We start from the raw sequence: 24,786 nt of genomic DNA, 5'->3' as shown, positions 1-24,786 counted from the left end.
TGACAATACATACAACCCAAAACAAAACAAAACAAGACAATATACATACAATACACACAAGGGGAGATATCTGCCTCTCTTCTCTATTGATGATCATAATACATACGTACCACAAACAGGTGCATATACAGGTTAAACAGGTTTAACTGAATTTATACAAAATCATCTAAACCAGTTATCTGTGAAGACTTCAACTTGACCCCTAAAGCTGAATGTAATTCTCTCCATAATAAATATATTATAGATGAAATCAACCCATTAATTTATATTTGGTATAACATTTGTAAGGGGGTGCCTTTTTTGTGAAGCTTTATCCACATTGGTTTTACAGTTGTACTGTTTCTTTCCTTTATCCATCCTGGCTTGTTTCTTGTATGAAACAAAATTGCTTACAAGATGTATTTATATCGGCCATATGTCTTACGTTGTCATTTAGTGCCCTAAACAAACATTAAACATCCCATAGACTTGGCTGCCTTATGACGTAATCTTGAAAAGCCATGTGTTGGAGTGTCTAGCGATAAATAATAATAATAATAATAATAATATTAATAATCCTGTTTGATTCCAATATGTTTTTACAGAGCTGACACAATGTGATGAGGTGTTGTTTTCTCTGTCCCCCTGCCATCCTCTGTCAGCCAGAGACATTCACATAGAGAAGGAGTTGGAGGATGTTGACACAGTGGAGCGTCAAATGGTGACCTTCCTTTGTGAGGTCAACCAGGTGGACGTGGACGGCCGTTGGTACAGAGACGAGAGCAGAATCCGAACCGGGGACAACATCAAGATCAGACATGAGGGTGAGTGTGTGAACTGGGGACAACAGTAAGATCAGACATGAGGGTGAGTGTGTGAACCGGGGACAACATCGAGATCAGACATGAGGGTGAGTGTGTGAACTGGGGACAACATCAAGATCAGACATGAGGGTGAGTGTGTGAACTGGGGACAACATCAAGATCAGACATGAGGGTGAGTGTGTGAACCGGGGACAACATTGAGATCAGACAAGAGGGTGAGTGTGTGAACTGGGGACAACATCAAGATCAGACATGAGGGTGATTGTGTGAACTGGGCACAACATCGAGATCAGACATGAGGGTGAGTGTGTGAACTGGGGACAACATCAAGATCAGACATGAGGGTGTGTGTGAACCGGGGACAACATTGAGATCAGACATGAGGGTGAGTGTGTGAACCGGGGACAACATCACGATCAGACATGAGGGTGAGTGTGTGAACTGGGAACAACATTGAGATCAGACATGAGGGTGTGTGTGAACTGGGAACAACATTGAGATCAGACATGAGGGTGAGTGTGTGAACTGGGGACAACATTGAGATCAGACAAGAGGGTGAGTTTGTGAACTGGGGACAACATTGAGATCAGACATGAGGGTGAGTGTGTGAACCGGGGACAACATTGAGATCAGACAAGAGGGTGAGTGTGTGAACTGGGGACAACATTGAGATCAGACATGAGGGTGAGTGTGTGAACTGGGGACAACATTGAGATCAGACAAGAGGGTGAGTTTGTGAACTGGGGACAACATTGAGATCAGACATGAGGGTGAGTGTGTGAACTGGGGACAACATCAAGATCAGACATGAGGGTGAGTGTGTGAACCGGGGACAACATCAAGATCAGACATGAGGGTGAGTGTGTGAACCTGCCACTCTGCATGTCTGCAAGGGTTAATTATCTGCACTAAAGGTCTAGATGAACAGTGGTTCTCTGTTCTCTGATATTTTCATGTCAAGGACCCCCATACAATGCGATGTGATCGGACGGACCCACAAATGGAAATGTACTGTACCGTATTTGGCCCCATCTGGAAAGATATTGTGCCATGGTTGGCTACAAGATTTGTGTTATTGTTTTTTTTGCTTTTTTTTCCCGCAATATGTTTTGAAAATGAGCTTGTAAATTGGCTATTTTCAAATCACCAAAGTATATAGGTTTAAAGTTGTTAACCTAGTATTTATGCTATATTAACTGATTTAGCTGGGGAGCCCCTGGAACCCCTTCGAGGACCCCTGGGGGTCCCTGGACCCCACTTTGAGAACCACTGGTCTAGAATATGTACACTTACAGATAATGCTATGTCATTTTCCTTTTTCTGTTTTTATCATATGGACTCGATGACGTCAGCACGGGGAGATTTTGTTTTCTCTGAATACGTGTTCTTGTACTATTAAAAGTAATCTAAATACATTTCATTCTGACTTGTTTGCAGGTAGAACCCACACACTCAGTTTTAAGTCAGTCAGGCCAGAGCATGCAGGAGAGATCAGATTCACTGCAGAGCGTGTCTCGTCCTATGCAACTCTCACAGTAACAGGTGAGTTACAAAATGTCACCTCCCATTTAACCTGTATTTAGCGTCCTCTCATGAAATAAATCTAAACTTTTGTTTGCCATTTAGTTAAATTGGGTTAGATCACAAAATGGTAACTTACTATGATAAAATGCATGTGATCAATGTTTGTTTTTGTCATTAAAGTATGTGGATTGTACTATAGCCTTAATTAAATTGCAAGGGCAGTAATATTTAGGTGTTGCTTTGGACATTTTAGTTTTCTATGCTCAAAACTACAGACTGCAAATATGGAATCTACTCAATTCTGTCCATGCAGGGATCAGGTTGTACTTTAGTAACAGTCCTAAGACATTGGACCATGTTTACCGGATCAGTGTTGCTCAAAAATCTCTGCAGTCTATCATTCCCTTAATTCCCTGTTCCTTTTCTCCCGCCAGAACTCCCAGTCCAAATAACGCGTCCTCTAAGAGTCAAGATCGCCATGTATCGCCACCGGGGCCTGCTGGAGTGTCATGTGTCACGGCCCAACGCTCAGGTCAAGTGGTACAAGAACCGGAAGGAGATCCTGCCAAATAGGAAGTACCAGCTAATCAGCCAGGATATCTACAGGCAGCTGACTATCGATGACATTTGCTCCTCAGACGAGGACACCTACACCTGTGATGCTGGAGATGACAAAACGTCCTGTCAGCTGCTGGTAGAGGGTGAGATGCTCTGACTCTCTTCCACTGACCCATCAATCATTACATTTGATGAATTTCTAGTTCGAGGTCCAACTCAGCTAAGTTTTATTGTGACATACAACAGGCCTGAGAAATCTGTTTCAGTACAAATATAATATATGCTCTGAGAGCTACTGTACATTAATTAGTTAGGGTTATGATGTCACCAAAGTGGTGTATTTCGATTGGGCCTTTTTTTTGAGTGGTGTAAACCACTCCTACAACTGGCTTTTGTGTGCAGAAAAAATGAGCATGGTTGCTATGTTCAAAATAATTTCTGACGTAATTAAATCACACCCGGGTGAACTGGATGACCGTAGCAACCATGGTCATTTTTTCTGCACAAAAAAAGCCAGTTGTGAAATCACATCCAGGTGTGATTTCATTACGTCAGATCAGAGCTGATCAGGCTATATAATACCTTACCTTATATAATACCTCACATCGGACAAAAACTCCAGCTGAATCAACTTCATGGTCACAAATCATCACATCAGAAGACGACCCTACCTAGCCAAACGTCAGACCACAGCTGATCATGCTATATAAAACCTTACACCACTCAGTTCACACGGGTGTGATTTTTTTTTATATAAAGTATATTTATTGGTTTTAACAAACTTAAAGACAACAAACAGACATTACACAACAAGAACATAATAACAAACAACAAAAGAAAAGAAAATCAGCTCAGGCACAACACCATTATAAATAAAAAGATTGAACATACAAAGACATGGCAAAGACAATGAACCATAATGACCATAAAGTTTTGATAGACTCCCATTCAGGAAATACATCCATACAGTATATAAATCCATGTTAAAAAGGCAGACAATACAGTTATCATAGGCACACATGAATACTCCACTCAAAGGCGGCAACCGCCCCCCCTCCAGACGGCAGGGCCACCGCCCCAAGAAGCGGCCCCGACGCAATGCATCGAGACCCCTGCCCGGGCGACCACCCCCCCATACCCAAAGGGCAGACCAGCCCCCACCCCAAAGCAGAGCACCCACTAGGGAAGAATGCTGGGTTGGCATGGAAAACCTCCAAGTATTGTGTCGATTGGGCCTTTTGACTCGAAGGCTTTCAGTGATTAAATTAAATTAAATTAATTTAGCTCCTATATGTCACTAAAATCTGGAACTCCCTATAAACAGCCATTAAGACACATGTGAATCCCTTGATTCCTTCAAAACCGCCCTCAGAGAGCACCTACGGACGGCTGGAATTCGAAACTGACTTTGTTACTTTCTTTATATGATGATTTCCCCTTATATACTGTATATATATATAAGAAGTGTACAGTATATTTGTACGTCACTAAATGTTCTGATTAATTGAAAATGGTGGACCCTGTTGTAAATAAGTGTAATGCTTTATCATGGATCGTCCACAAAGTAACAGTTTTTGTATTGACTTGTACTTTCATTTGAAATGTACCCATTCTGCATACTGTGAAATAAAAAACTTCAATCAATCAATCAATCAATCAATCAGCTTTCAGGAAGAATAAAAATACACAGGGAATACATATTTGAATATATAACCACTTCTGGGGGTCTATTAGTAATGTTAACTCCATAGTAGACACATACAAAACAGAAAAAGTACAACAATCACGGCACAATCTTTAATTGATTGATTTTTCTTTATTGATCTATCATTATGAGCCAGTGGTCACTGTGTCACTGGTAGTAATGTGTGTGCTGTGTGGCTGTGCGTGCAGAGCAGGCTATCTGCATAGTGCGGGGGATGAGTTCTGTGGAGGTGACGGAGCCTGAGCCAGCCCGCTTCGAGGTGGAGACCAGCCTGCGGACAGGGAGACCCCCCAGGTGGACCCTGAGCGAGGAGGTTCTGGAGCCCGGCCCGCTGGTGAGACTCGACAGGGAGGGAACCGTCCACAGCCTCTGCTTCACCTCCACAGACAGCTCCATGTCTGGCCCTGTGTTCTTCACCACTGGCAAGAGCCGCTCCACTGGCCAGCTCACAGTCAAAGGTGAGGTCCCACTGTGTGAAGTCTGCTACATTCACCCCTCTTTTAATCTCCCCCTGACCAAGGGAAATATTATTCTTCTGGTGTTCAGGACAGGGCTACTCTGCTACAAATACTCCCCCCACCCCCTCCACTATAGGAAACCGATGAGCACCTAATTTTATCACCTGGATTCTTCCATGGTTGTTTCTATCATGTAGTGTTCATGTCAGTCAATAGAGGGTATGCGCATGCATAAAGTGAGTGGCAAATCGAGTGGCAAAGTGAGTGGCAAAGTGAGTTTAATGCCATTTAATGCAATCAGATAAGACTTTTCTGTCAAGGGCTGTCAAGTCCAGAAAGTAGTTTTTTGGCAGTATCTCCCGTCACGTGCATACCCTCTATATCCAGTTGTTCTAGACTAGAGAATTTCAGAATGTCTTCTGAAGATGACTGTCCAAGGGGTAAAAGACAGTGTCCCATTCTCTCCATGTTCTATGTGCCACCACTAGAGCGCCCTCTTCAGGTAGCCCACCACATGGAAGACGCCGAGGCCAAGGAGAACAGCTCTGTGACTCTGAGCTGTGAGTTTGCCCCCTCTCCGAGGGTGGTGCGCTGGTTCAAAGGCCGCACAGCGTTGAAAACCTCCAACAAGTACAGCATGAAGAGGGAGGGGAAGCGAGCACAGCTGACCATCCACGGCCTGATCGGGATGGATGGAGGACAGTATCGCTGTATGGCTGGAGGGTCACAGAGTGCAGCACAGGTCAAGGTAGAAGGTGAGAGCATGGCTGAGAGACACTAAGATCTGAAGCAATGATTTAGTATATTGTATGAATACAAAGCGCAAGATTTTGAAATACTATATTTAACATTCTGTGTTTATGTTGGGAAACGTGATCCTAAATAAATACAGTATGGTGTGCGTGCGTGCGTGCGTGCGTGCGTGCGTGCGTGCGTGCGTGCGTGCGTGTGCATATATTATCTAATCATTTACAGTACATTAACTAAATTGTCCACATTCTATACAGTACGGCAGTTGAAGTTAGTCAAACACCTTGACGCGGTGGAAGTTGAAGAGGACGCCAACGCCACATTCTCGTGCGAGCTGAACTACGTGGTGGCCAACGTGGAGTGGCTCCTCAACAACGTACGCCTCTACGCCAGCTCCAGCAGCAGGATCCAGAACATGGGCACCATGCACAGCCTCACCATCAAGAGGCTACGTCCACAGCAGAGCAGGGTTACCTTCAAGGCCGGCCTTCTCAATGAGACAACCAGGCTGCTGGTCAAAGGTCATTATTCAATTTAAATATATTTGTCATTATATGTATTCTATAAGGGAACCAATGAACCATTAAAGTGTTATTTAACTAATCTTTCACCTCCAGAGCGCCCAGCAGTGTTCCTCAGATGTCTGGAGGACGCTGCAGGAGAAGAACAAGGAAGGGTCTGTCTGCAGTGTGAGGCTTCTAAAGACACCGTGACCCCCATCTGGAGGAAAGATGGTGTAGTCCTGACCCCCAGTGACCAACTTGAGCTGCTCCACCACGGGAACTCCATGGCCCTCATCATCCAATGTCTGAGCAAGGAGGATGCTGGGCTGTACACCTGCGACCTGGGCACTAGTCAGACCAAGGCCAAGGTCACTGTACATGGTGGGTAGAAGCACACTAACATAGACAGGGACGTGCAGAGAGTGTTAGAGGGGCAGGGGTTCGAAATCCCGTAAGAGGGCACTTTTGGAAAAAACAGATCAGCTATTTCCGGGGCACAACCCAGCACTCTTTAGTACGACATAGATTTCTAAACAAATCTTTTCAGCGCAAAATATTGTGTTCAAGTTCAGGAGACTTCGGAAAAAAGCAATTCTCCTGAATGCTGCCTTCCAGCATTTGCATTTCTTTCACCATAGTAAATGCTGCATTCGTGGTCTGGAAAGGGCAGTTGTTTTATAGACGGGTTAAGGGGCGGGGGGTGAAGCCCCCTTTGATGTCTATGTGTGCACTGTGCAGTGTGCTACTGTGCACGTCCCTGCACATAGATGTCGTAGTTGTGGGAATAATTCTTTAGGGAATTACTGCGATAACGATAATTACGTGAGCATCCGCGCTGCTAAACGATAACGCTCCGTAAACATGTTTTCCTTATAGCTGTGGCGTAGACTGTCAATCACTTTAGACAGCCATTATGTGTAATAATGAATATTTATTCTATAATTTGCAAGGACAGAGGGAACCTACAGTACTGTAGCTAATAGAGTTGTAAATGCGACACTTTAATGAAGCTGAACATGTATGTAACTTCTATACATAACCCTGCAGACCTGCACATCATCATCGCCCAGCGTATGAAGACAGACTCTGTCCTGGAAGGAGAGAACTGCTCTTTCGAGTGCCACCTCTCTCATGACATTATCGACGAGCCTGTCTGGAGCATCAATGGTCAGCTGGTGGTCAGTAACAGCCGTATCCAGGTTGTACGTAATGGACGCCTGTTCAAAATGACCATCAAAGATGCCATCCTGTCTGATGCTGGGGATGTGCTCTTCACCATCAGCGACCTGAGCTGTAGGACTATGCTGTTTGTTAAAGGTAAATGGGGGTCTCTCTCAAGAGTGAAGAAATCCTTTCCAGGGTATGCAGATGACGGTTACTGTATATTTGGGAGGTTGTGGTGCTGCTGTCTATTGTCTGTACGGCTTTGGCTTATCGCCACTAGTTGTCTGTGGGGTCCGCGAGCTTCTAGGGGGTCCCCTGTTAAATGATTGATAGAAATAAAAATGAATGGACTTTTACAGGTCTGTAACTCTGAGGGTGTACCAATGGAACCAAAAGAACCCTTTGGTTCCTTTTGTACACTCTCAGAGTTAAATGAACACTGAGGATTTTACAGTGTAGTGATTGTGGTCCCACAAGCAGTTTATGAAATGGGGGTCCGTAGCCTATAAGGCATAGCAAACTGAGCATCGCTGTTTATGTGAATCTTTCCAGAGAAGCCGGTGCATGTGTTCAGAGACCTGCTGAATGTCAAGGGCGTGCCGGGCGAGGACACAGAGCTGAGCTGTGAGATCACCAAGCCGGAGGCCATCATACGCTGGATGAAGAACGGCCACCCGATAAGGCAGAGCCCCAAGTATGAAATCACTGTGGAGAAGAATCTGGTGCGACTGGTGATCAAGAACACTACCATCAGAGACTCTGGAGAGTACTGCTGTGAGGCCGATGGCATTGCCACCCGTGCCAAGCTCGAGATCAGAGGTATAGTATAGGAGACAAAAAATACCTAACTATAAGAAATTGGCACTCAGAGATGCCTACACCCGTGCATAACTGGGAAGTGGGAAAAGTCTGCTCCCCACCATGTGGGTAATGTTACGTGTTATGTGATTGTGAACACAATCTTAGTTTTGGTTACCGTTCCACCAAAAGAAAATTTTAAATATCACTATTGTTCTACTCTGGAAATTTACACAAATTAAACACTTATTTGAGAATTCAGATCCTTAGTCAAAAGTTTCATCCAAATCATCAACGGTTGTGGTTATGCCTGTTAAGAAAGAGAATAAAATCCGCACTCTCAGTCATAGTAAGAGTCTTGTTTAATAATGGAGATCCGCAGCAGCAGTCAAACTCAAACCAGACAAACGCGTTTCGGCGTGCAGGCCTTCGTCAGTGTCAACATTTTGACACTGACGAACCTTTAAAGATTGCCTGAGTTGAGCGAGCCTTTTCCCTTGATATGCCTGTTAAGAACCACAGACACTGTGCACAAGGATGCTAACGCACACCAAAGTCCTTTTCAGGAATCATTCCCTGATGAAGGCTTAACCACCGAAACGTTGGATTCATATGTCTTAACCTGCTGCGTCCTATAAAGTATTGGCACTCTGGCTATTGGCGTGAGCGGCCACTTTCTTGTTTTTCCAAGATTCCCTCTTCACAAACCACAGACAAACACATAGACAGGTCAGGTGTGATTGTACATGCGGTGTGGGTGAAATACAAGTGACAATGGTGCATTAGTTGAGCTCTAAGATTTATACCACTGTTAATAAGTAGTAATATTCTACAATGCAGATTCTCTTCTACAATGGTAACTAGAACGCTTGATTTATTCATAACTTCTTCGCCCCTTTACAGAGCTCCAGCACACATTTGCGCGTGAGCTGCGGGACACGGGGGCAGAGGAGAAGAGCATGGTGACCCTGGAGTGTGAGACCAGGCGGCCAGCCAAGCGAGTGAAATGGCTGAAGGGCATGGTGGAGCTCAGGTCCAGTAGGAAATACATCACCAGGCAGAAAGGTGTGGTGCTGTCGCTGACCATCATCAGTCTGGAGAAGTCTGACTCAGACGTTTACATCTGTGACGTTGGCACCATGCGGAGCCACGCACTACTGACTGTGCAAGGTGAGGCCATGGCAAAGGGAGTGTTCAGCCATGTGTATTATCAATGTGTAGTCAATGGAACAATGGGCTCTATGCACACAGTATAACTCTTCCTACTTCAGGGCCCCTTCCCTACTTCCTTCACAGGTGTTACCGATGATACTAATTAAGGCTCTGTTCTATTTTGTGTACAGTGGTTCTCAAAGTTCTTTTTATTTCAAGGACCCCCATAACTCTGAGAGTTAGGGGCGTATGGTTATTGGTTACAGACCCATACTGGGCCATTTGGAACCCACTCAAGGACACTTTGAGACGCAGTGTGTTTCCAGTGAGCCAACATACACAATAGCAGCACCATGACTCTGTTTGACCAGAATGGAACAGAGTCTTCATTAGTATCATCAGTAACACCTGTGAAGGAAGTAGGGAAGGGGCCCATGTTATTTCCAAAATGGCGTGTGTGCGTAGAGCCCCGTTATTTGGGATTTCTTGTCCACATTTGGTGTTACATCACGGCAAGGTAACTAGTAACTGTGTGTGTGTGTGTGTGTGTGTGTGTGTGTGTGTGTGTGTGTGTGTGTGTGTGTGTGTGTGTGTGTGTGTGTGTGTGTGTGTGTGTGTGTGTGTGTGTGTGTGTGTGTGTGTGCGTGCGTGCGTTACTCAGGCCAGAGAGTGGTGATCATGGATGAATTGGAGGATGTTGAGTGTCTTGAGGGCGACACGGTCATGTTCAGGTGTCGCATCTGTCCGAGCGACTACACTGAGTCCAAGTGGTACTTGGATGAGACCCTGCTCTACACCAACGACCTCAATGAGATCCAGATAGTGCCAGGGGGTTACAACACCCTCACCTTCAGACAGCTGGCCCGCAAAGACACCGGAACTGTCGTCTTTGAGGCTGGGGATAGGAGATCGTATGCCTCTTTGCTGGTTAGAGGTAAGGCTTTGTAAAGAGAGTTTAAAAGAGTCTAAAAGAACCACTAGCATCTCCCATGTCCTCTTGCTGCTTTAGTCGGACCAAATCGGTTTGAGCCGACCTGGTCCGACATTTCCATCCGTAGAGCCCCACACTCTCACTAAAGGATTAACATTTATTTTAATTTGTGAACAACAAAAGTGAAATAAAACAAAGTACTGAATTAACCCCCGCCAGGATTAATGTATTTATTTATTGCGCATTGCCAAGGTTTTCCACTTTCAACCCTTATTTTGAAGAGCCAAATATCCGTAACCGGATGTTACGATGACGTAATGGTGTGTGTGGTGTCTTAACCGGTTGTTGATGTCTCGCTGGGTGCAGAAAAAATCCGTCCGCGAGTATCACAGCGCCGGCTGTTGGCCGTTGAAAAACCTTTTTTGACCAGAAACGTCATTCATTGCGTCGATTTGGCAATAAAGGCCATTGAAAGCAGCACATACAGTAGAGTGCAAGTGGATGTGCGCGCATCTTAAAATGGCGCCGTCCAGCGTCACACTTTACACTGGGATGCTAACGGGAGACCGCTATCGACTCGATCAGATCAAAACATGGATTAAAGAATTTAAAGACATTTTTCACGTAGGCTACGGTTTTGGCGGGTGGACAAACTAAAGCTTATTGACGGTTTCTACGTTTCTGGCGAGCTTTGTGCATGTTAAAAAGCTGCAATCTACAACAAGTGGACATTTTCACCAAAAGTTGTCCTAGAAAGGCGGGTCACCAAAAGCAGTGTTCACCCTAACTTCCCAATTAGATTATGAGATATCTTGTATGTCTTGAGCGATGTCTTGGTCTGAGGGCGGTGCTAGAGGAAAGACAGGAAAGATCTTGGAGTTACTGAATTTTGAGAGTCTTCCGAGTCCATCTGGAGATGACTACGCTCATAATGGCAATTCACCATCTAATTTTGTAATAATGTACCTTGTGTGCAAGTGGAATATAGCAGTCCACCCAGTAGTTCTTGGATTATGTTGTATGGGCCGAAAGTGCTGGATGACCGATCAACTGATAGACGAACCAATGGACCCACATTAAATTCGCATAACAGTCATGTGCTGAATTCCATTATACTTTGTTGCTCTATATAGCGCACAAATCTTAGTAATTCATTGAAATAAATTGGATTTGACCTTGACTTAACTTTCTCTTCATATTTGTAGAGAGGCGTCCCACCATCATCAAGGCTCTGGAGGACTGTGAGGCCATTGAGGGAGGTGGTTTGGTATTGTCCTGTGAGACTTCCAAGCCATGTCACATCCTGTGGTACAAAGATGGCTGCCTGATGTGGAACTCCTCCAAGTACTTTGCCAGTCGTTCAGGCTGTGAGGCCAGACTGACCATCAAGGAGGTCTGCAACAACGACGCAGGGGTGTATGAGTGCAGTGCTGGATCTGTTACCACCAGGGCTGTGGTAACAGTTAAAGGTAATGGTCCCCTCCCCGCTATAGCACTTCACTATGCACTGTCAGCATCATAAAAGTAATATTCAACTGTTTTCTGTAAATATACCTTGTATTGCTCCTGGTATTGATGATGATTACAGAGCCAACTCAGGTCCAGTTTACTAAGGGTTTAAGTGCCAAACTCTACTCGATTACGAGCCAGGTCTTATAATTAATATTAGAACTATTCTTTCTTTGTATTTGTCATTCTGCAGCCATCCCAGCAGAGTTCATGCAGCCTCTGAAGCCGGTGGAGGCCAGGGAGGGGGAGAGTGTGACCCTGACCTGTGAGTACTCTCTACCGGGAGTCCTGTACCACTGGAGGAAGGGCCTGGAGAACCTCAGGTCTGGAGAAAAGCACGTGATGAAACAGAGGAAGACGACCATCACTTTGACCATCACAGCCCTGAAGCCTGAGGACACAGGAGAGTACAGCTGCCACTGCAGAGACCACAGGACCTGTGCACACCTCAACGTCACAGGTAAAGAGCACCGATTTAATAAACAATTAAAAACATGTTGTTGGATATGGTAAATTGTCCGTTAACGCTAACCACTTTGTTACCTTTCACTTTGAAATGTGAAATATTTCCGCTCAGAGAGCCTGTCACACTCACACTGTTCCCACATTAACCACAATAACCTATAGCCTCCTTATTCTGGGCATGTCATAAAAGATGATAATAAAACAGATGAACTCTCTGTGAAAATAGCCAACCTACAAGCTCACAACATGTCACAACACGTCAGTGTGGAGATTTGGTGTAGAGGGGGGAAGGAGGGGACCAAGTATACAGAACCCTGTGCAGCCCTGGTTGATTGATTGATTGAAGATTTTATTCACAGTATGTACAATGGGTACATTTAAAAAGAAGTCAATACAAAAACTGCTACGAGGATAAAACCATAAAAATAACTAAGACTTGTTTACATCAGGGTCCTCCATTTTCAATTCACCCGAACATTTAAAGACGTACAAATATACACTTCTAGGGAAAAAAAGGAAATGATCATATACAGTTTATGAAAGTAAAAAAGGGAAAAACATACAGTACAGTATGGAAAAAGGGGGTTATAGGGGGCTTTAACTTTTTCACAGGGGCCAGTTTCGAATTGTAGCCACCAGTAAGTGCTCTTTGAGAGTCGTTTCAACGGCATAGGTTCTCATTGGTGGAGACAGATATGACAGCAGAACAAAGCTGAAGGTTGAACATCCAAATATGACTCATGGTTTTGTCTGGCGCACAGCTGTATACAGTTGAATATCAGCCTGTACTTCTTCCATTGACGTCAGAAAGAATACGTCAGTGGGTGGTGGAAGTCAACTATAGACAGCCACAGCTGGCTACAGAGACCATTGGTTTTGTACTGTAGATGTGAATGTTATCGAGATGCCACCACTATGACTAATACATGGAAATGTGTTGCATTAATAAATGATTGCCTCTTTTTCTCCAGCAATACCTATCACATTCAGACAACCGCTGAAGAATGTACAGACAGAGGAGGGCAACAGTGTCACGCTGCGCTGTGAGCTGTCTAAACCTGGAATACCAGTAGAATGGAGGAAGGGGGACGAGTTGCTGAAAAACTGTGTCAAGTACCAGATAAGAAAAAGAGAGACCACCCTGGACCTCCTCATCTGGAAGGCTGTACCTGAGGACAGTGGAGTCTTCAGCTGTTTGTGTGCTGATCAGAAGACGTCTGCTACTGTAACTGTCGCTGGTAAGAAATGCATCTATTTATTTGATTGGAGCCAAGCAAGTTAGCCAACCATGTAAGTAATAGATTAGATTAGATACAAGTTACAACTTTCAGCCAATTTCTTTATTGTGAGAAGTGGCTGGTGATCTGCCAACCAGCAGTTGACCACTAGGTCAGTGGTTTTCAGTGTGGGGCCCCCACTTTCTCCCTTTACTCCTCAGCTCTGCCAGTCATCTTCAAACAGAAGCTCAGGAACATTCTTATCGAGGAAGGCAACAGTGCCATGCTACGCTGTGAGCTCTCTAAACCCGGGTACACAGTCGAGTGGAGGAGGGGAGGAAATGAGCTGATTATGAATGGAGAGAAGTACCACATGCGCCAAAGAGACATGCTGATTGAGCTGAAGATCCTTGACGTGATGCCTGAGGACAGCGATATCTACACATGTATCTGTGGAAGTATAGAGACCACAGCTACTTTGACTGTGAATGGTAGGAGTATAATTATTTGTGTTTATTTGATAAAGATTGCTACTGTTGAAACACTGTAAATCAGTGTTTCTAATATCCAGTATCAAGATGTTCACATAACATTTCCAGAAACATTTCTGAAATATAAAACATGTTATTTTTTATATACTGTAATGTTTTTTAAAACTGGATGCGAGGTCGAAAGTGGTTAAACGTTGTGGTTATCTTTGTGTCTTTCAGTCCTCCCCATCACCTTCAAGCTAAAACTGCAGAATATTCAGATCGAGGAGGGGAATAACATCGCTCTGCACTGTGAGATCTCTAAAGCAGGAGTCCCGGTGGAGTGGAGGCTGGGAGCAGAGCTCCTAGGGAACGGAGAGAAGTACCAGATCAAACAGAGGGAAGCGGTGGTGGAGCTCATCATCAGAGATGCTGTTCCAGAGGACAGCGGGATCTACACCTGTGTTTGTAGAGAGCAAAGGACCAAGTCCGCGGTCAATGTCGTTGGTAGGTGGTGGACACTCACTCACTGAGGTTCCTAGTGGAGTTCTGGTACTCCAGTTGTGTTGAGTTTATGTGTGTGTGTGTGTGTGTGTGTGTGTGTGTGTGTGTGTGTGTGTGTTGAGTTTATGTGTGTGTGCGTGTGTGCGTGCGTGCGTGCGTGCGTGCGTGCGTGCGTGCGTGCCAGGAGTGCCAGGAGTGATGTCTGTCTGTCTGTCTATCTGTTTTTCTGTCTGTCTACAACTAAACAGGAGGAAATACTATCTGTAGATTGAATATGGGAGGGAGAAAGACAGCAACACTATCCGATTATCTATAGGTGTGCCCATATGATTATTGGTGTTGTATTAGTTATATCTCAGCTAATCTGTTTGGAAAAGGGTTGTAATTTTGGGTTGTTTGTTTCCCAGCCTCTTCGCCATGCGCTCCTCCTCTTGGCCTGTCTAACGTTCGTTTGGTTCCTCAGCTGTTCCTGCCACCTTCAAAGTGAGCCTGAAGAGCCACGAGGCCCCAGAAGGCGGCAGCGTGACCCTGCACTGTGAGCTGTCCAAGAAGGGAGTCTCCATGGAGTGGCGTAAAGGGGAGCAGACATTGACCGAGCAGGTTTCTATAGGGAAATATCAGATGAAAGTAGAAGGAAAGGTGGCTGAGCTGACCATTCTGAATGTCCAACCAGAAGACGCAGGAAAGTACAGCTGTGTAACAGGAGATGAGAAGACCAGTGCTGATGTCAAAGTGACATGTGAGTTTGTATATGGAACTGCAAAAATATACAGTATACTGTTTCACCCAAAACTTCTAAAATGGTAAATGGTGCATTTATATAGCGCCTTTATCCAAGGCGCTTTACAGAGATTGTGCATTACATTCAACCATTCACACACACATTCATACACCGATGGCAGCGGAAACCATGCAAGGCACCAACTAGCACATCGGGAGCAATTAGGGGTTCAGTGTCTTGCTCAAGGACACTTCGACAGTAACTCTGGGGGAGCCCGGGTTCGAACTGGCAACTTTGCGGTTACCATCCAGGCACTCTACCCCTGAGACAACTAGTCTTCCTGGGGTCAAAAACATTTCACTATTAGTGTATCACATTAAAAAAAATACATTTAAAAATAATCTAAATCTATGACTATGATTCTACAGCACCTCCCGTAACATTTAAACGAGAGCTTCAGCACCTGTCGGTGAAGGAGGGCCACAAAGGAGAGTTCTGCTGTGAGCTCTCCAAGCCCGGAGCCCCAGTGGACTGGAGGAGAGGCAGAGTGGTCCTCACACCTGGAGACAAATATGAGATGAAGCAGGAGGGCCGTCTCACTAAACTGGTCATCAACAACGTAGAGGAGAGCGATGCTGGGAAATACACCTGTAAGACCAAAGACTGCCAGTCAACTGCCGAGCTCACTGTCCAGGGTAAGATTAATTTAACTAATTGAATACAGAAAGGTTGCATTTTTGTATTGACTATATGGTATTTAAAGGGTGAAACAACCCTCAAACCGAAATCTGTATGAAGCCTGATATCTAATATGTTTCTGAATGTTACACATATTCACATGGGTTTACTCTCCACTAGATCCCTGGTAGAAAGATACATCTAATTTAATGTAGAGCAATTATAAATATTTGGGGTATTTATTTAAATAACTGGCATCTTTTCTAAGCTAGATATATAATCAAAAAAGCAAAACAAATCAAACACCAGGTAAAACACTCATCGACCACTAGAGAGGCGTGGGTTAGCTTCCTGGCAGTATTGCCACCAGCTTGGCTGAGTTCTCCATGGAACACCATATTGGCCGTGTTCGTTCATGAGTGGGAAGCACACATAGGGGGATTGGCTCATTTGGGGAGGGAAAAAAAGAACAGACTGAGAGTTGGCTGTTGTCATACAGTATGTCCCAGAATATCGAGAGAGTCAAAGGTATAGGAACCTTTAATAAAAGAGGCCTGGTGTGAGCTAATATAAAACATCCAGTTCACCAGTATGACATAATGTCATGTGTGTCAATCTATTGCATATAAATGTATGTGTATGTGAGCACGAGTTACTTTATACTTGCTTTGACAGGGTTATTGCTATGGTTACTGTTCTGGTTGCAGACCCACCGAAACGCTGCTTGTATCAAATCCTGTGATTCCAAGGATTTCTCAGGATTACTATGTTATAACCACATTAAACCGTGAGTCGGTAAGAGAAGAAAGGCATTAGTAGTACATCCTGGTTGCAGATTGATGTGTTTTGAACTAGCATTCTAAGTAAGTAATCTGCACTATTACAGTAGCTTAAATACATATCCAGGGATTTTTGCATTCATGGAGCTTCCTGATATCATATGTAATGTGAATTTGTACTCATTTTGACACAGTGTGTCACAGTGGACATTCTAGTTGTCTGCAACCTCCTTCACTTTCATCTTAGTTTTGTTTCAACTAAACTATTCTTACTGAATCATTTATTTTAGAATATAAAATATATCTTTTCTAAACGCTGACCCTACACAATGCGTTTTCATCCATCCATCCATCCATCCATCCATCCATCCATCCATCCATCCATCCATCTTCAACCACTTATCCGGAGGTGGGGGCAACAGTTTCAGCAGAGACCCCCACACTTCCCTCTCCAGAGCAACATTAGCAACTTCCTCCTGGGGGATCCAGAGGCGTTTCCAGGCCAGTGTGGAGATATAATCCCCATCTTGTCCTTGGTGTGCCCCTGGGTCTCCTCCCATGCAGTGGGACATGTGAGGACTTCCCTATATAGGGAGACGCTCGGGGGGCATCTGTACTAGATGCCTGAACCACCTAAGATGGCTCCTTTCCAAGCAACGAAGCAGCGACACTACTCCGAGTCTCTAAGGGAGATGCCAGCCACCCTTAATTAAATAAAATAATTAATCAAAATTATGTTTTATTAACGTTACATTGTCACAATATGACTGTGAATGGAAGCTGTGGTAGTTGTTTTCATGCCGTGGTGTTGGTCCGCTGCTGAATGACGTCACCGGAGGCATTGCTCCACTTGGAACCATTCACTGAAGTTCTTGGCTCTCCTCAGGCTTGCCTCCCAGTTTCAAACTCCCACTGGTCAACCAGGAAGTGACTGAGGGCAACAGCATCTTCCTGCGCTGTGAGCTGAACAAACCCGCCTCCTCGGTGGAGTGGAGAAGAGGAAGGGAGCTGCTGAAGCACGGAGACAAGTACCAGATGAGGAAGAAAGACCTGCAGGTGGAGATGAAGATTGTGGACGTCAGCCTGGAGGACATTGGACAGTACTCTTGTGTTTGTGGAGAGCAGGAGACGACTGCCAGTGTCATCGTAAATGGTGCGTACAATATACTCTTCATCCGTCTAACTGCTTGTTCAGTCCAATACACAGAATCTAGTTTCCGTACAGACACCTTTAGAGTTAGATGAAAGGGGAATGAGTTGTAGTATAACATTAAATTAGAGACCATTTCTAGAAGCACTGCTAACATGCCAGTATTATTGAGCCTCATGGGGAGCATGAACGGTGCACGTCGTGGCATTCCATGGCAATCCCGCTTGTAGATTTCAAAATGATCTTGTTTATATCAAAGTGTTAGATGAACAGACATACTTGGACAAAAGGGCAAAATCACATAGACTAGCATTGCAGAACAACAGAAATAAAGCAGTTATCTACTATCTACACTCTACAGTATATGTGTATACACATCCATCCATACATCCATCTTCAACCGCTTATCCGGACTTGGGTCGCGGGGGTAAAAGTTCCAACAGAGATTTCTAGTCTTCCCTTTCCAGAGCAAACATTATCAACTTCCTCCTCGGGGATCCAGAGGCGTTCCCAGGCCAGTGTGGAGATATAATCCCCCCCATCTGGTCCTTGGTCTGCCAAGAGGTCTCTTCCCCGGGCTTCTTATAGTGAGAAGCCCGGGAGGCATCCGTATATGCCTGAACCACCTAAGCTGGCTCCTTTCCAAGTCAAGCAGCATCAGTTCTACTCTAGTCTCTCACGGATGGCTGAACTTCTCACCCCTATCTCATATCCTCATAATTAGTTATTGGGCATTTGTTCATTCAAACCCTTTTCCAGAGAAAGAGCAATCGAGATGTGAATATTATCAGAAACTGACAGAAAGTGTGAAAACGATCCACAGTATGAGCAGATCTACAGCTAGATCTATGGCTCACTATTCTTTGTGCTGTATTAAGGTTAACGCCTTTCCTATAATGTTCTCTAGAGCGGCCTGTCATGTTCATTCAAGAGCTGAAAAACATCCAGGTGGAGGAGGGCAACGGTGTAGCGCTGTGCTGTGAGCTCTCTAAACCCGGGGTGCCGGTACAGTGGAAGAAGGGAGAAAACGTCCTGACCAATGGAGAGAAGTACCAGATCAGACAGAATGGAGCCACTGTGGAGATGTCGATCAGAAAGGGCCTGCCTGAGGACAGTGGCGTCTATAGCTGTGTGTGTGAGGAGCTGAAAAGCACCGCCACCGTCGTCATCACTGGTAGGTCTGATTGAAGTCTACTGCAAACTACTGCTCAAAGTTTCACAGTTTCTTGCCTGACTACCAAGGATAATGGCCCGGTTTCCCAAAGGACACATGGTGTAAGAGGTATGGTGTAGCACATGCTCAGATGCCCTCTCTCTCTCTCTCTCTCTATATATATATATATATATATATATATATATATATATATATATATATCTTTTTTTTTAAGGGTAAAGAGAGCCTACTGTCAGCTGTCCAGGCCTCAGGCCTGAGGCCTGAGGCCTACCATTGCGTGGCACATCTATGCACGGAATGTCTATGTTCACAGGCTTCTGTGTGTGGCCTAGAGGGCATCTGAGCATGTGCTACACCATACCTCTTACACCATGTGTCCTTTGGGAAACCGGGCCAATAACCACTACTTTTTAGGGCAAGATGAAAAGAGCGCGAAACAGTTCCTTTTATCAAGCCACCAGACTTTTAACAAAGACCAATGGTTCTCTCTAACACACACACATTAGACAAATACTTACAGTACTTTGGTAAATGCTATGCCCATGCTGTGCTATATTGGATCACATTGCTTCTAAGATTAATAGAACATGTACAGTAGCAGACTGCTTTTTAGGTTAAGAAGAACATACTGTATCACTTTAGTTTTTGCAAAGTGAAACCTGGCTTATGATCACTGCTGTTGGCTATGAGAACCTTTGCGGTATCTGGAAGATTGTGTTTTTATTTTGTTATTGTACTGTAAGTCAGAGGAGCCTTAGCAAAGTGTTTCACGCGGCGGTGGCTCAGGGGTAGAGTGGCTGGATGGTACAGTAACCGCAAGGCTGCCAGTTCCAACCCGGGCTCCCCCAGAGTTAGTGTCGAAGTGTCCTTGAGCAAGACACTGAACCCCTAATTGCTCCTGATGTGCTGGTTGGTGCCTTGCATGGTCTCCACCGCCATCGGTGTATGAATGTGTGTGTGTGAATGGGTGAATGTAATGCACAATCTATGTAAAGCGCCTTGGATAAAGGCGCTATATAAATGCACCATTTACCTTACCTGCTTTGTAACCATCTCCCAGCCATCCCAGTGACATTCAAACAGAAGCTGAAGAACCAGGAGGCCGTGGAGGAAGGCAGTGTGACTTTACGCTGTGAGCTGTCTAAGTCTGGGGTCCCAGTGGAGTGGAGGAAAGATTCACTGCTGCTGAAAGAGGGACAAAAATACCAGATGAAACAGGAGGGCAGGGTGTCTGAGATGATGATCACGAACACAGTTCTGCATGATGCCGGCGAGTACAGCTGCTGCGTAGGCGCCGCTATGACGTCGGCTGACATCAAAGTTAGAGGTAGACTGTTGTTGCACACACACACACACACACACACACACACACACACACACACACACACACACACACACACACACACACACACACACACACACACACACACACACACAAATAGGACAACCAAGCGGTTCCTGGTGGCTCGCCCCCTTACTGCTTGTGAGGACCCAAGTTCGAATGCGAGTCCCACCATTTCTTGCATGTCATTGTCCTCCCTTCTTTCTGAACTCACTTTCCTGTCCCTCTACACCTTACTATCTAATAAGTGAATTAATTGATTAATTGATTAATTGATTCATTAATTAATAGGACATCCTACACATGGCTAAGCTGCATGGTTAATTTTTTACCTCCAAATATACCATACAATATACCATACTCATGTATATCAGATATTTATTTAGCGATCTAATATCTCAAGTTTCATATAGACTTGATTTGAGGATGATACAGTGTATTGAGTCATCGTGTACAGTGACATATCTTGTATTCTGCAGCCCTTCCCATAACATTCAAGCAAGAAGTGGAAAGTGTGGTGGTGAAGGAGGGCAACAGAGGAGAGTTCTGCTGTGAGCTCTCCAAGCCCGGAGCCCCAGTGGACTGGAGGAGAGGCAGAGTGGTCCTCAAACCTGGAGACAAATATGAGATGAAGCAGGAGGGCCGTCTCACTAAACTGGTCATCAACAGCGTAGAGGAGAGCGATGCTGGGAAATACACCTGTAAGACCAAAGACTGCCAGTCAACTGCAGAGCTCACTGTCCAGGGTAAGATAAAAGTAGACCTTGCCCCACCTCAACATATCTTGTTACACCTTGGATGGTTGTTGATGGCTAAGGATTATGTCACTTGTTTTAATTCTCTGCATGGAATCCAGCACATCAAACATCACCTATCCACATCTAGTTACAGTATGTGACTTTGATCTGAACCTTGATTGTTACCTTAGCTTGAGCTAAGTTAATTATCTCTTCCTGGCAGCCTAGTGATTAGAATTTCATTAAAATCCACTAATTCTCATTGTGGGCACAGTAGAAATGTGTTATCCACTGATGTCCCTTTCACCAGTCCATTTAAAATTTGGAACCCCAGCCAAATATAATATCGCTCAATTCTCCACTCATTTCTCTTCTCAGCTCCACCCATAACATTCAAGGTGAAGTTGAGGAACCAGAAGTTGGAGGAAGACAACAGTGTGACTATGACCTGTGAGCTGTCTAAACCCGGCCTGACTGTGGAGTGGAAGAAAGGAGAGGAGGTGCTGAAGAACGGCCTGAAATACCTGATCAAAAAGAGAGAGGCCGTCATGGAGCTGGCCATCAAGAAAGCCCTGGTGGAGGACACCGGAATCTACAGCTGTGTCTATAATGATATACAGACTACGGCCAGCATCACTGTCACACGTAAGGGGGCGGGCTCTGTGGGTCTAGGCCTTGGCTGGGTTTCCCAAACGCATATGGTGTAAGACTTGTAGTGCCGCACATGCTCAGTTGCTCCTCTAGGCCGCACACAGAAGCCTGTGAACATAGACATTTCGTGCATAGATGTGCCATGTAGGCTTGGTATGGTAGGCCTCAGGCCTCAGGTCTACCATTCTGAAATTAAATGTAATAATATTTGGACTGCTGGACAGCTGACAGTAGGCTCTCTTTACTCTTAAAAATAAATATATATACTTAAATATAATATATATATTTATTATATTTATGTGTGTGTATATATATATATATATATATATATATAGGCCTGGGGCCTACCATACTAGACCTGAGGCCTACCATACCAGGCCTCAGGCCTGAGGCCTACCATTGCGTGACACATCTATGCATGAAATGTCTATGTTCACAGGCTTCTGTGTGCGGCCTAGAGGGCATCTGAGCATGTGCAACACCATACCTCTTACACCATGTGTCCTTTGGGAAACCGGGCCAATGTCAATCTGTAGTTGTCCTACCTGACGCAAGAGTCCACCTCCGGTAAAGTTCTAGTTCTATTCATTCAAGTCCCAGATATGAGATTGTTTACCTGTGATCCACAGCCATTCCCTGCACCTTCAAGATGGGTCTGAAGAACCAGGAGGGCCGAGAAGGAGGCATCGTGAACCTGCGCTGTGAGCTGTCCAAGGCTGGTGTCCCGGTGCAGTGGTGGAGGGGAGAGGACCAGATCTACCATGGAGGGAGGTACAACATGAAGCTGGACGGGAAGATAGCCGACCTGCACATCAGGAATGTCCAGCCAGAGGATGTAGGGCAGTACAGCTGTGTCTTCGGAGACCAGACGACGACAGCTGAAGTGTGTGTGAGAGGTGCGTTCAGTAGTGTTGAGGATTTATCAATGCGTCTTGTTCCTTACACTATATTTCCAAAATTAGTTTTTAAATATGCTATAACATTCTGAAAAGTAATATGCTATTTGAAACTCGTCATAAAACAAAATACAGACCTGTGTTACTACAATGTTTTCAAACATTACACACTGTTATGACACTGAGGTCATAATTGTATTTTATGCCTGTAGACAATGTGTGTGTTTGTGTAGGCACGCACAAACAAAAAGAAAACCCTGTTAGGGTTCCAAAATACAGTGAATGCATTTTTAATGCACATTTATCTGTTGTCTAATGTTTAGTCCCATTAAGAGCTGAGTTAGACGCCTAGAATGTCTCCACTGCTATTTTTTATTTTATTTTTCCATTTGCTTACATTTGTATCACTTGTATCACTAGTTTTTCACATGGACATTCAATGAATTCCTTAATGACATCATGCCTCACCTCCCCTTACAGCGGCAGCCTCTGTGTTCTTTGAGAAGGAGCTGGAGCACCAGGTGTTGATGGAAGGTAAATCACTGCTGATGTCGTGTGAGATTTCCAGTGCCAACGTTCCAGTCACCTGGAGGAAGGATGACCAGCTGGTGGAAGATGGAGGACATTACAGTATCATAAAGAGAGGAGCCACTCATACCCTAGAAATCAATAAACTGTGTCCGGAGGACGCTGGAGAATATTGTTGCGTTACTCGGGGCAAGAAGTCCACTGCAAAGTTAGTCGTACGGGGTAGGTGGATACGTTACATAACATCTCCTTTGATCTTTTCCCATTTCATTCATTTATTTCTATTTCTTATTTCATGATCATTTCATTGAAGATGATTACCATCTTTGTGAAGCTAACTCATAATTGTGAGTTAGCTTTGTGTGGGCTACTCATAATATGCTGAGTAAACCACACATTATTGTCATCATGACCATTAGTTTTTTGCGACACATTTCATTTCCATTCTCTAAAAGTTAGAGCTATGTATCTAGTTCCTCGTTCCTCCACAGAGCGCGTACGGATCGTGTCAGGGCTGACGGACATGACAGTGACAGCCGGCGAGGATGCTGCGTTTGAGTGCGAGCTGACCCATTCGGATGTGACTGAGGGCGTGTGGTGGCTGGGCTCCAGCCCGCTGCAGAATAACGAGATGAACCAGATGTCCTGCCAGGGCCGTTTTCATCATCTGGTTCTCACCATGACCACACCAGAGGAGACGGGCACCGTGGCCTTTGTGGTTGGGGAGGAGAAGTCTTCTGCAAGTCTGCTAGTGGTCCCCAAGCCCAAAGGTGAGGACAGAAGAGACAACGGCTGTTTTTGACTATATTGTTTTCTTTATTGTGTGTTACATTTTAAAGACATGTTGAAGTTTGGTAGAACCTTGCATTGTTGCACCATACCGGTTCCTTGATCACATTATCGACAATACAGTATTTTGACTTCTATGATGTCGCTGTACAACCCAAAGTTCTATACGAAAGTTCAGCATATCCTAATGTGGCAGTTGACTATAATCTGTTCAATAAGTTATTTGGGGTATTAGATACTACTGCCTATACTGTATTTCATTCAGATCAGTCTTCAGGAATCAGTGACTAGTATTCTCTTCTAATATGAACTATTGTAAACTCTTCAGTGTTATTTGAGGAGATTCCCGAGGATGTTGCAATCATGGAAGGGGAGACGGCCACCTTGTCCTGCACCACCTCTGACCATACTTCCTCTGTTACCTGGAAACGTAACTACATCACACTCATGAGTGGTGAAAAGTATGAAATACGTAAGGAAGGCAAAGTCAACCTACTGATCATCTATGATGTGGAGCCCCAGGATACTGGCGTGTACACTTGTGATACAGGAGATGTGCAGTGCAGTGCCAAACTTGCAGTGAAAGGTAAAAGGAGGTCTGCAGCATTATAATTGTATAGCCTATATGGATCATACTAGCCATGGTTTGGCCTTTATGACGAACAGCATTGGACCGGATTATCTGACCATGTATAAATTACTTATTTAAATTGTGCACCTGGTTAATCTCTTTACTAAACCAGATATTATCTTCACACCATGTTAAGTTAACTTTCAACCAATGCTGCTGTTTAGAAAATTATTTTAAAAGATGACGGTTGTGTCTAGTG

General features: G+C 44.6%; 1 protein-coding gene across 2 annotated transcripts in view; it reads left to right on the top strand.

Moving 5' to 3' along the window:
• obscna (obscurin, cytoskeletal calmodulin and titin-interacting RhoGEF a) overlaps positions 1 to 24,786 on the top strand; it is a 57,577-nt gene that overhangs the window by 2,707 nt on the left and 30,084 nt on the right. The window contains exons 4-30 of one of the 2 annotated variants that reach the window (XM_079506916.1): positions 642 to 803; positions 2,241 to 2,345; positions 2,762 to 3,028; positions 4,779 to 5,048; positions 5,537 to 5,803; positions 6,056 to 6,319; positions 6,416 to 6,682; positions 7,349 to 7,618; positions 8,018 to 8,284; positions 9,167 to 9,433; positions 10,077 to 10,349; positions 11,552 to 11,815; positions 12,049 to 12,315; positions 13,292 to 13,558; positions 13,759 to 14,028; positions 14,248 to 14,514; positions 14,975 to 15,250; positions 15,661 to 15,927; positions 17,576 to 17,842; positions 18,747 to 19,013; positions 20,074 to 20,340; positions 20,835 to 21,101; positions 21,471 to 21,737; positions 22,373 to 22,639; positions 23,120 to 23,389; positions 23,659 to 23,937; positions 24,285 to 24,542. In XM_079506916.1, the coding sequence (XP_079363042.1) occupies positions 642 to 803; positions 2,241 to 2,345; positions 2,762 to 3,028; positions 4,779 to 5,048; positions 5,537 to 5,803; positions 6,056 to 6,319; positions 6,416 to 6,682; positions 7,349 to 7,618; positions 8,018 to 8,284; positions 9,167 to 9,433; positions 10,077 to 10,349; positions 11,552 to 11,815; positions 12,049 to 12,315; positions 13,292 to 13,558; positions 13,759 to 14,028; positions 14,248 to 14,514; positions 14,975 to 15,250; positions 15,661 to 15,927; positions 17,576 to 17,842; positions 18,747 to 19,013; positions 20,074 to 20,340; positions 20,835 to 21,101; positions 21,471 to 21,737; positions 22,373 to 22,639; positions 23,120 to 23,389; positions 23,659 to 23,937; positions 24,285 to 24,542 (6,966 nt within the window). Of the gene's footprint in view, positions 1 to 641; positions 804 to 2,240; positions 2,346 to 2,761; positions 3,029 to 4,778; positions 5,049 to 5,536; positions 5,804 to 6,055; positions 6,320 to 6,415; positions 6,683 to 7,348; positions 7,619 to 8,017; positions 8,285 to 9,166; positions 9,434 to 10,076; positions 10,350 to 11,551; positions 11,816 to 12,048; positions 12,316 to 13,291; positions 13,559 to 13,758; positions 14,029 to 14,247; positions 14,515 to 14,974; positions 15,251 to 15,660; positions 15,928 to 17,575; positions 17,843 to 18,746; positions 19,014 to 20,073; positions 20,341 to 20,834; positions 21,102 to 21,470; positions 21,738 to 22,372; positions 22,640 to 23,119; positions 23,390 to 23,640; positions 23,938 to 24,284; positions 24,543 to 24,786 lie in introns of both variants that reach the window. The other variant, XM_079506917.1, reaches the window with a different exon arrangement.

The sequence above is a fragment of the Electrona antarctica genome (genome assembly GCF_951216825.1).
Source record: "Electrona antarctica genome assembly, chromosome: 7".
NCBI classification, from domain to species: Eukaryota; Metazoa; Chordata; class Actinopteri; order Myctophiformes; family Myctophidae; genus Electrona; species Electrona antarctica.
Note: the sequence above shows the minus strand (reverse complement) of the source record. Positions and strands in the feature narration are given on the sequence as shown.